Here is a 12,281-nt window from a genome sequence, read left to right as displayed (position 1 = left end):
TCTTCTAAAAGGATATAACATATATAATTTTATAAAAGCAAATTATGCGATACCCCACAGTCCCACACGATGTATCCAACCATTTCCTTTTTCGGGACTAAGATTTACTAAGCATTTTTACTTAAAGATGCTAACTAATTTCTCTTTAAGTTGTTGAATTGTTAATAATATTGGCAATTCACAGATGGCAGGGACATGAGCAGTGATATATGTACATCTGGATGCTCCTTATATAAAAACTATGATCCAACTAAATATCATGTGCATGCATGAGATATTGTACATGATTGATTAATTAGTTGCTTCCTCTCATTATTTATCATTAATTGTTTCCCCACAGGGAGTATCATATGCATCTGGTTCAATGCTCTAAAACCGGATGCAATTATTAAAACCCTTTGTTTGGTAAAAGGGAGATGAACCGTTGCAATGGAAGCACTCAAGATTAGTTGGAGATTTCGTTGTATACAATTTCAATATAAAAAAATACAATGGTGCCAAAATTTCTGTTGCATTAGGATTTTGATGATTCGGACATTTTTTTCTTTCTTTTTTTTTTTTTGTTGTTGAAAAGATTGATGAAATTCAGACTTATACATGATGTTGAGAAACATTTTGGTAATACAGATGTAAAGACGACGAGTTAGACGGTTTAGACCAATGGGTAGAGTATGAGATCGGGAATTTGGTCGAATATTAAACAGCAAATTAAGTATCAATGGTATTGTAGTCTATATTATAATTCTTCTACCTTTAAGAATTGTTGTGATCGAATTTCTAAGTAGTTGCAATTGGGGACGCTATACTGCATTCTTAAGTTATTGTTTTATTCTCGCACTCACCTAATCTTAGAAAGGTTGAGGGGTTCGTCAACTAATTTAAAACTAAACGATATGTTAGACAAAGGAAAATAGCATTAATTTACCATTATTTCTTTGAATTTACATAATATAGGCATAACCCTTTTTTAATTAGGAGTTGACCGTGACTGCTTGTCATGATTGTTTGCTATGAAATTGGTGGTGGAATGAACATACGTACGCAATATATATTCACTTGCACGTACCTTATAAGATTGAATAAGAAGCAGCCGCATCTAGCATTTGCTAGCTTATCTTTGGCTAAATTTCATCGATTCAAAAGCAGGCAGGCACTTTTAATCTTCATTTTGCAATCTTATTCACAATGTCTCTATATACGTACGTGGAAATTATTAGGTAAGGAGGGGTGATTATGCGTCCCGTTATATACAAAGAAGTTAATCTTAATCATATAATTGTAGAAAGATAATTAAGATTATTTTAATTAATTTTAATCTTATCATTTATTTAAATTATATGTGGTGAGAACACTTGGTTAATAGTATAAGAAATGAAAATTATAAATTTAAATCATACAATTATACTTGAATCATTAATAAAGAAAAGTACAATTATACTTGAATAATCAAGATTACAAGTTAGTTAATTAAAAATACCAACAATCCTAAGGTTTATATTTTTTTTCTAATGTAGGTTAGATATTTTTAAAACATACTTAAATAAATGTAGGTTAGATTTTTTTTTCTAATGTAGATTAGTTGGATATTTCGTTAGATATTTTTAATTAATATACATAAGTCTATAGTAATCAATTATTAAAACATCTTATCATTTATTTTAAATATATGATCATTTAAAAAAAATAGCCATGATATAGATTTGAAAATTATCTAATGATATAGATTTACCATGATTTTGGATTGATTGATAATATAAAAAAAATTACATTATCAATGCATAGTAATTAATCTCTTTCTTTTAAAGTCTAATAAATTATATTTAGAGTTTTTATACTATTAACAAATAGAAAAATTATGATTTTAAGATAATTATTGTAAATATCAACAAAATCTATTAATATACATGATAATTTTATGGTGGAATGATAGTATAAAATATAAAGAAAAATCTTTACACCATGGTGCATATATAAAAGATTATACTAAAAAAAAATTTATAACAAAAATTAATAACACACTTAATTATTGTCATGTAAAAATTAGTGAGAATTATAATTATTTTGAATTACCTAATAATTAATTTTTCATTGAACATGACTTCACTATACGTACTATACATGTATTCGATGAGTACTTACACTATTTAAAAATGTCTCATATATACTAATGGTATCGTAGGTATAACCTTTTATCTTATGGAAATTAAGATTATTAATACAAATATTATGACTATATAATATTAATAGTATAATTCATTATGTAGTATTAAATAGTTTCATCACTATAAATTATTAATATATACCTTTATATAGTTAATATATCATATTATTAATGTAGGTTCACAATATCAATATATAATACTGATTTAATTTCTTTTAAATAAATAAAAAACAATGTAAACAATCCTAAGGTTTATATTTTTTTCCGTTTATATATAATAATATACGTGATACTTTGCAGTGATACGAAATTATGAATTCATTTATATATAAAAAAAAATATATGAATTCGTTAGGGCTTTGTTGAGGGTCCCTCGGAGGGGACTATTCAGTTTTGCGTACATTGGTTTAATTTGATTTGCATACAAGATGAACAGGACGATGTTATTATACATATATAGTCGATATTTTCAGAGAGGGAGGTTTCTTCTCCATATGGGCCATGAAAAGTGAGTTTCAAACTTGCTAAGCGGTTGCCACGTGGAAACCTACCCTTGTTGGTAGTTTAAATTTGTTGCTGATGTGTTGCTTCCCATCTTGGTGTAAAGTACGCACAACACAAGGTGGCCATTGTTATACGTATGTGCCTTGTTCTTGTTGGACAAGCTAGCCAAACTCACGTTGAAAATATGCATATCTTCACCTTAGAAATTTGTCCATTTATTATTCCTTCAATTTCGTGTTTCATTTACGTACTTTCTGTATATGAGCAATATGTCATGGAGATGGAGTTAACGTTGACACTTGACGTGGCTACTTTCATGCTCGTCAATGTAAAAGTATTAAGACAGAAAATTTAATACAAACTAGATAAAGACATAGAAGAAGCTATTAATGCACTTTGTTTTGGCAACTTATACATGGTATATAGATGGATGAAATTAAGTGCATATTGCATACCTCATATATATGTTTTCCTAAACACATGTACATTCTCCATTTTGAAAAATTAATAACAATTGCTATAATTATGAAACCTAATGCCTAGACAATTAGTTGTTGAATGAAACCTAATTGCTATAATCATGTTTACATCCATCCTTTGAAAATAAAACATTATTACTCTAAGGAGTGTCTTTCAGGGTCGTTATCCTTATGTATAATACAGGACAAACTTGGAATTTTCTATCATAGCATAGTAAACAAGTCTTGAAAGCATTGCTATTCCAAACATCACCATGCTATATATAGCAATCATCTCTCGGTTAAATATCCAACTTCCAACAGAGTATCTTCTAAGTCTATATATATATCTTCATTCTCCACTTCATAACACTCAATCCAAGGTATGAATTCTTTTGCCCTCTTTTGTTGTCATGCTGCACCCTGAATCAAACTAATTCTTATTATACTAGAAGTATTTAATTTCTAACATGTTTATGCAGTGAGTGATGATGGGGAGAACTCCATGCAGTGATGAAAATGGTTTGAAGAAGGGGCCTTGGACCCCAGAAGAGGATAGAATATTGGTGGATTATATTCAGAAACATGGGCATGGGAGTTGGAGAGCACTTCCAAAACATGCAGGGTTGAACAGGTGTGGGAAGAGTTGCAGGCTAAGATGGACTAACTATTTGAGGCCTGATATCAAAAGAGGAAAATTCTCTGAGGAAGAAGAGCAACTCATCATCAATTTACATGCAGTTCTTGGGAATAAGTAAGTTACTATATTCATTCGATTTCATTACTAAATGGCAAGCTTAATATTTTTCATAATACTAATACCGTACTATATAAATTAAATGATTTTTTATTTGTATATGCTTTATTTCCAATATTAGGTGGTCTGCTATAGCAGGTCATCTGCCAGGTAGGACTGATAATGAAATTAAGAATTTCTGGAACACTCATTTAAAGAAAAAGCTTCTGCAAATGGGGTTAGATCCGGTGACTCATCGTCCAAGATCAGATCACCTTAATCTTCTATCCAATCTCCAACAATTGCTTGCTGCTACAAACATTGTGAGTAATCTCACAAACACTTGGGACACTAATAATGCTCTAAGGCTACAATCAGATGCCACACAACTAGCCAAACTCCAATTGCTGCAGAACATACTTCATGTCCTTGGGGACACTACTCCTACTTCAAACTTGGACCTACTCAATCCATTTGGACCATCATCATCTTCACTGCCAGATGGTTTTCTAAATGAAGTTTTAGGATTGAATCAGTCTAAGCTTCAAAACCTTTATAATGGCTATTCAGCTCAGAATCAGCCAAATCTCCAAAGCTTTGAACCCCCTCATCAGCAGCAAGTTCTACCAACTGGGAATCAGCATATGGATGGAGGAAGCATTGATAGTAGTTGCATGAAACCTGAAAAGGGTGATGAACAACTTGATGTCCCTTATTCTTCTTCAACACCGTTCAATTCTCTTCCAAATCTAGTTTCAGCTTCACCTGAATGTTCCACTCATGTACTCATGCAAATGGAAAACAAGGTAATGCCAAATGAGTGCTCCGACCCTTCTTCTTCCACTTCAACCAACTTTGAAATGTGGGGAGATTTCATGTATGAGGAAGTAAGCGATGCTTATTGGAAAGATCTCATAGAGTAAGTAACCTTTATGATTATATTATTGCACTGTTTTTTTTTTAGCACATCCACTTGTGATTATTTTATTTTCTCTTATAAATTTATTTATTTATGGCACGACATATACTTATTTTTCTCTATCTATCTATTTTTGCAGCAAAGAGACTAATTAACCAGTAACTAGCCGTAGTCGACAGTTTCTTTTAAAGACAACGGCATTCAAGGTTTATCATTGCGATGACAGGAATTATCATTGATCTCTAGGATCAACACATAATGTTTCATTTAGAATAGTTAATTGGTTGGTTCGTGTGTATTTGAAGATGGATTAAATTTTGGATTCAATCATTATATATATAAGCTTCCATTGTATAGACGAACCATGCAACATTGAGATTGTACAGAATAATTCAAATCCTCTCTTTTCATCCTCGTCCATTAATTGCAGCACATAAGTCCGACTCAATCGATATATGCGGCTTCTTTCTTAAATAATATTATTTGTGATGGATGCTAGAGTCTCTAAAGTTAGAATGGTTGAAAATAAAACAAACTGAGAAATAAGGGTGACCAATCGTGGTTTATGACGTAACTCACATCAGCTTTATGCCAAATTCAACTTATTTATAAAAAATAGGTTTTACACCAATATTTAAAATATTTTTTAAGGCTAATAAGTTGACATATTCAAAATAGTATTAATTAATAATATTTTGTCTCTTTTTTTTTTGCAAAATTCACTTTTAATTCTTTTTTTTTTAAAAATGGCTTATATTTTTTCTATTAGCAGTTTTAGTCTCTGTCATTATATAACAAAGTTAATAAATAAAGTGATTTTACATTTGATAATGACATAACTTGTTACATTATTGACAATCAGTGACTTATTATATTATTGACAAGAAATTAAAAATAGTTTGAAAAAAAGAAAGTTACACACGCTGTCAACAAGATTTTCACTTTATTGGTTAAGGTTCTTATTTGATAACATGAACTAAAATTATTAATAGAGAGAATAAGATCAAAAAAGTTAAAAAATTATTGAAGAACTAAAAGTAAAAGTGAATTTTAAAAAAAAATTAAAGACATAAAAATAATTAATCTTAATACTGTAATTAATTTATTGAGAATAAACAATATAACTATGAATTTAATGTTCATGCTTTATCGGTATCAAATACTTTAACATTGTGAAATAATAATAAGAAATTATCTTTAGTATGACTTTTAAAATAGTCATTATATAAGTTAACAAATTTATAATTTATAATGTATAATGATTTATGATGAAATGATAATATAAAATTATACATAAAATATTTTCTCTTAAAATTCATTTAAATATTTAAACTCATTAATCTATTCATAAGTAGGTTTTTAAACATGTTTAAAATATCATATTACAAAATAAGCCTAAATAAGTTTTCAAATCAAAATAAACTTTTTTACAGGTAAAGTCTTAAGAAGGATTTAAATTAGAAAAATAGGATGTATGTTCTTGTTTTTCTCTATGGTGTAATTTCCTTTTCTGTCTCTTTGCTTTCTTTATCTCTTGTTAAAAAAATGATAAATAGGTGTCTTAAACTTGAAAAATATACCAAAGTTAAACTTTGTAAAATCTAACCTAAACTAACTCATTTTTCATCTTTAATGAGAATGATATGTGCTCTAGTTGTCTGTCTTATGAACACCTTAGAAACAAGAGTCAAAAGAGGGAAACAAATTAATAGAACAGCATGGAGACTTTGAAACTTGAAGAATGGCAAAAAATAATTGAATACTAATTAAAGACGAATTGTTATGGAGACAAACGCAAAATATAAAACTGTGAAAATGACCCATTTAGTTTTGGAGCAGAAAGAGGTTTTAAAACATAAAGAGAATATAAATTAAAGTCAAACTTCTCAAAACCTTAACGAAAACGTTGCCCAAACACCGAGTTACTTATGCAATAATTCTGCTGACACTGAGACTTAGAAAGCATCATGGAAAATCTTTCTTATAACTTGATACCTTTTAATCTACCATTTGGCAAAAAGACGAGTTTTTGTTATCCGTTAGGTAAGACTATTTATACTGATTTTGATCTAACAAGCAAAGTAAAACAATTCATAAATCGTATTACTTCGTTCATTATACAATGGAAGGTTCGCTCAAATTATATAAAGACTTTAACAGGCATACATCATATATAAAAGATTTTACATATTGTTAATCAATTAAATATCATTAATATGACTCAAGTTATTATAAAAATTATTAAACTTATTTTATAGACAAATAATTATTATAAAATTTATTAAACTTATTATATATAGACAATTTGTAATTAATTCGATAAATGTAAAAAAGTATTCACATTATACATATATTATTTATTCTTATATAATTTGTTAGCAGATATAATTTTTTTTAATAAAATATCATCAGTATTTAATTAATTAATTACAAATATCATTATTGTAATGGAATACTTATTATTATTATTATTATTATTATGTTAAAAAAATGATAGTAAATATATATGCATGAAGAAACTAAATTCATAAAAAAATTGTAAAGAGAAAGCAACCAACGGAAATAGAAATCGGAGATACTAGAAAACACAGCTAAAAGAGAAGGGTTACTTACACTACATACATGAATCAAAATTGATATTATCGCTGCCAATTTCGGTTACTAAGATAGGCATTGTCAATTTTGATTAAAAAAACAGTACCAATTATATATATCTATGTTTTGTGAGATTGGTTGCTTCACAAAAAAAGTTTCGTGAGATTAGTAATCCATTTGCTACAACCAACAACAGATGTTGAAGTGGAAATATCAAAATTCTATATTAAGGTAAATATATTGATAGAACCAATTACAAGTTGAATCTACATTTAATGGGAAAGAGATGGAAATAACGTCCTCTAACAGCAACGCGGTACATTAAATTATCATTATGTCAAAAATGTCAAGTAAGCCTCAGAACTGAAACATCAAACTTTCTGAACTTTCATTTGAATTTGGGATGACGAAAAATACAATCCAACTTGCCACTTCTGTCGTCAAATCTAGATAGGAGGGCAAGGGACGAACAAAGATGGGAGAAAAAAGGAGGGAATCTGCATCTGCATCACATACAATTTGCCACTAACATGGAGAACCACAATCCAAAAGAAGCACTAGCGAAAAATCCTAAACAATATTACAAGCCTCGTGATACCATAAAAATCCTATTCTGAGAAGCAAAAATCACAAAAGTAAACACGTGCAAACAATTGAATGTTCAATTTACCTCTCATACAATTGTTCTATTTCTGGTTGCTAGCACCCTTCTTCTTGAGCAGGCTTCCGAACTTGCCAAGCAAAGGCTTCTTCTTCTTCTTCAATTGTTCTTGTTTTGATGGTGGACTCCCACTCTCATCAATGTTCTCTGTTACAGCATTTCCATTTATCTTGTCAAAGCTCTCGCCACCTTTTTCTATTTTTGAGTTAACTTCCTCTTCAAATGATTCAGGCTCTGCTTCTCTCTCTGGCGAGAACTCCTTTTTCTCTATCTTGCAGCTCTCCCACATTTTATATTCAACTTCTACTGAATCATCCTTTTCTTTGCTCTCCTCCTTTTCTTTGGTCTCATCTTCCTTCCGTTTTCCACTCACTTCCTCATGTTTGGGAGATTCAATTTTTTCAGCCTTGTCGTTGGACAGAATGCTATCTTCCTGCATATTGTTTTGTTTGAGTTCCTCCTGATTCACTGAAAGCTCTACCTTTGAAATGTCCTCTCCTACAAGTCCATTCTCTTCAGAAAATTCAACTACTTTAGGAAGCAAATCATAGTCCTTCTCACTGTCAGTAAGATCCCCATTTTCCTCAGTGTGGTTTCTGGTTGTAGCTTCTTCCAGCAACTTAGATAACTCCTCCAACTTCTTGATAGATTCAGCTTCCCTACTTCGGAGTTCATCGTTTTCTTGAAACATACTCTGCAACTCATTTTCTTTATCCAATAAATTTTCCTTCAATTTCATGTTCTCCGCTGTTGTTTCCTTAAGAGCTTCCTGCAGTTGGATTGCCTCAGCCTCAACTTCCTTCAGATTTTCCTTCAATTGATCTTCTTCCTCCCTGTTGGCATTAGCTTCTTCCTCAGTTTCTTTAAGCAAATAAAGCAATCTTTTTATTTCTTTTTCCAGGGACACCTTCTCTTCTTCATTTTTCTTTATGCAGCTGACTAGTTGAAGCTCTCTATGCTCCCACTCAGCCTTGGAGTTCTCAAAGGCACTCTTAGAATTTTCAATACTACATACAAGAACATCAATCTCATGCCGTGCCTCATTAAGCATGGACTCATATTTTTCATTAGTAGCTTTTAAGACTAACTTTAAGTCTTCAATCTGGGCATCATAGCTTTCACGTTCAGCTTGGATGTTTAGTAGATTTTCTTTGGCTTCTCTAGCTTCTGCAGATACTTCATGTAATGCAGAAGCTAAGCTTTCCATTGCCTTTTTACTTTTTTCTTCTTCATCCCGAGAATTCTCCAATTCACTGATAAGTTTGTTTTTCTCTTCTAATAAGGCCTGCACACTAGAAGCAGCAAGCTTTTCATCGTTCAAAGCCTGTGCTTTCTCTTCCTTGACCTTCTCAAGTTCAGATTTCAGAGCCTCAACTTCCTTTGACTTTTCAAGACTTTCTTCCTTAGCCAGACGAAGTTGGCGTTCTGAATCCTCAACATCTGCTCTCTGTCTACCAATTGTCATTTCTAATAATCCCACCTTCTCTTCAAGAGTAGCAACTTCAGATTCTGCTTCTTGCAACAAATCATTGTTTCCTTCAAGCTGTTTCATTACAGATTCCAAAGACTCTGATGCAGATCTCTCCAGCTTGTTTGCTTCTTCAATCCTCATTTCTAGTTCCTCAACCTTCTTATGCCACTCCTCTAGCAGGCTACGTGAATAAGATTCAGCCATCTTTGAAGCTTCAAGCTCCACATTAAGCTGTTCAATAAAAGTTTCTTTCTCTGACAACTTATCATCGTAATCCTTTGCCTTTTCAAGTTCTTCCTTGAGAGCTTCTATCTCTGTTTTCAGTTTAAATATAACCTGATTTTCACTGGCCTCTGTTTCCAGTTTTGAATCCAGTAAGGCCTTCAATCGCATCAACTCAGCTGATAAAAACTCTGCTTTCTCTGCATGAATCTCGGCAATTTTAGTTGCATCATCAGCATGATTCAATGCCTGGTTCTTTGCATCACAAGTCATGGCGAGTTCTTGTTTAACCTGCTGAAGCTCCTGAGTGGTGGAGAGAAGAGCAGCCATGTCCAAAGCATGTTGGTTCCTCACACTTTCAATCTCTTTCTGCCATTCTTCTTCCTTCGTCTTCACAGTTTCAATTCCAGCCTGTTCCAATTCCACAGCTCGGAACTTCTCAATCTCAGAATTCTCCTCAGCGAGTTTTTGAGCAACCAATGCTTCCCGGAGTTTCTCATTTGCTTCCTCAGCCACTCTTTGTGCTTCTTTCAAGTCATCAATTGCTTTTAGCTTCTCCTTCTCAGCCTGAATAAGCAGCTCCTTTGCTTTCTTTAGGTCTTCTTGAGCAAGATTCAATTGGTTCTGCAAATCAGAACCCTTTGCAGCTCTAGGGGGTTGTTTCTGACAAAACCAAGGAATATATACCCACAGATCAGAGTGCAGACACCCTTAAAAGGAAAGCAACATTAATTAAAATATTTTTGTAAATCAACTATAAGGAATAATGAAAGAAACATCTCCAGCAATTTCCAACCAAATACTGGATATCTCAGAATAAATGGTAAGAAGTCATGCATTAATTTCAAATAATTAGCACTAATTGGCTGAGTGATGCATCCTCAAGCAAAAAGTTTAAAGGAAACTTGAGATGTTAGGAAATTCAAATGCTTCATCAAAAAATTAGAAATGAAAATAAAGATAACAGTTCAAGTACAGCCATTTGATAATATAGAAAAATGACTGAAATCTCAAAGAAAGATGGGACCTTAAGTGCAATCTGTAACTTACATCAAGTGGGGTGGCAGAGGGTCTTGGTGATTTCCGCTCAACAGCGGGCTTTGAATTCACAGATCGTGGTGATCGTTCCACAGAAAGTCGCGAATTTTGCAGTGGTGATGGTGACTCAGATTCTGATTTGGATACAACTTTGCTAGCTTTACTGGCTCTAGGAGTTGCCATCGATCCTTTGTTGGAATTTTCAGATAGATTGGGTCTATCAAATTCATAATGAGAACACCAGATCAATAATGCATTTAATGGAACATACATTACATGATAAAATAAACAAAATGCAATAGTTACATCCAATCAGATAGACAGATCTAAGCCACAAAAAGCAACTCTTACGCCAAATTAAGCGTCCAGAATCATTACAAAGCCAAACTCATACGAAAATTAGGGCGAGAACAGCAGATACTGATGCAATCAATGATGTATAATAAGCCTGAACTAACATAATTGTACAAAATCGAGACGAAAAAGAAGCGAAATCCAGTTGTGAGTTGCAAGTAGAAAGTAGATAGAGAAACACTGAAATTTCAACAGAAGAACGCACATAAATATGAAAGTTAGATTACAAAATTGGAGAAAACCCAATAATAGCAAGTCACAATTACCAGATCAAACTTCATCAAGCAGAAAGCAATTACAATTCTCACACACGGAAAAAAAAAAAAAAACAAAGCAGGGGCAAAAACCGAAATCAGATCTTCAGAAGTGACACCGACAAAGTTGACTGACCTAGATTTTGAAGTCATGGTGGCGGTAGTTATCTGAGTTAGTAAGAAGGAAAGGCAAAAAGGTGATGCTAAAGTTCTGACATTGTACGAAGGAAGAAAAGCAACAAATTATGGATCAGCGTAAGTTCCAGATTTTAGATATTTCTTTGTTTTTGTTTTGGAGAAGATGGATGTTGTTAAGCAGCAGAGGGAATTTACAGAGCAGAAACCAAATAATTTGAGTTTTGAGTTGAGTTGGTTCTCTTCTCTTCCAGAGTGGCCACACTACATACACATACACATTATTCTCTCTCTCTCTCTTATTCATTTATTGTTAACCGTTTTTTCTTCTATCGTCTGATCTTCCTGATGTGGGTGCAATCATGAATGGACAAAAGTAACCCTATCATGGACTCTCTTTTTCCCAATCTGTCAATGGCATGAGTAACTTTTTCAGAGGCAAAGTAAACACCTGTGACTCCCTCCCTCCACCCATCTCACATTTTTATTAGATCAAAATTCATCCAATGAATTCCAAAAAGAAAACGGCTACGTCAATTTGAAAAATAATAATAGTTTTTACTTTTTTACTGTTTACATTTTGAGTTACCTTACTTTAAGTTTAGTTTACACTTTACATGTGTCTTTCAATGGGGACCCATGAGTCAAACATTTTTACCCGTTAAATAATTTTTTTTACATATAAAAACTATTAAACTTATATTATGACGTGAATCCTTTACATTATCTTCAAGTTTACATGTGCATGCATGAATTTTCTTTTACTAACTTTG

General features: G+C 32.0%; 2 protein-coding genes across 3 annotated transcripts; one reads left to right on the top strand and one right to left on the bottom strand.

Annotated features, from left to right (window-relative positions):
• The first annotated feature begins 3,448 nt into the window (after nt 1-3,448).
• MYB101 (transcription factor MYB101) lies at nt 3,449-5,208 on the top strand. The gene is made up of 4 exons (NM_001361048.1): nt 3,449-3,506; nt 3,606-3,877; nt 4,002-4,778; nt 4,918-5,208. The coding sequence occupies exons 2-4, from the start codon at nt 3,612-3,614 to the stop codon at nt 4,931-4,933; spliced, it is 1,059 nt and encodes a 352-aa protein (NP_001347977.1). The 5' UTR covers nt 3,449-3,506; nt 3,606-3,611; the 3' UTR covers nt 4,934-5,208.
• A 2,529-nt stretch (nt 5,209-7,737) lies between these two features.
• LOC100777446 (WEB family protein At3g02930, chloroplastic) lies at nt 7,738-11,824 on the bottom strand. 2 transcript variants are annotated; one of them, XM_003540056.5, is made up of 3 exons: nt 11,510-11,824; nt 10,778-10,982; nt 7,738-10,390 (listed from the first exon to the last, which is right to left on the bottom strand). In XM_003540056.5, the coding sequence occupies exons 1-3, from the start codon at nt 11,524-11,526 to the stop codon at nt 8,060-8,062; spliced, it is 2,553 nt and encodes an 850-aa protein (XP_003540104.1). In that variant the 5' UTR covers nt 11,527-11,824; the 3' UTR covers nt 7,738-8,059. The 2 variants fall into 2 exon arrangements, with proteins under 2 accessions (XP_003540104.1, XP_014619898.1); XM_014764412.3 differs by lacking the exon at nt 11,510-11,824 and adding an exon at nt 11,386-11,494.
• Between the last annotated feature and the right edge of the window lie 457 nt (nt 11,825-12,281).

Source organism: Glycine max, chromosome 12 (genome assembly GCF_000004515.6).
Source record: "Glycine max cultivar Williams 82 chromosome 12, Glycine_max_v4.0, whole genome shotgun sequence".
NCBI lineage: Eukaryota > Viridiplantae > Streptophyta > Magnoliopsida > Fabales > Fabaceae > Glycine > Glycine max.
The sequence above is the reverse complement of the archived record's forward strand: the minus strand, read 5'-3'. Positions and strand labels throughout refer to the sequence as shown.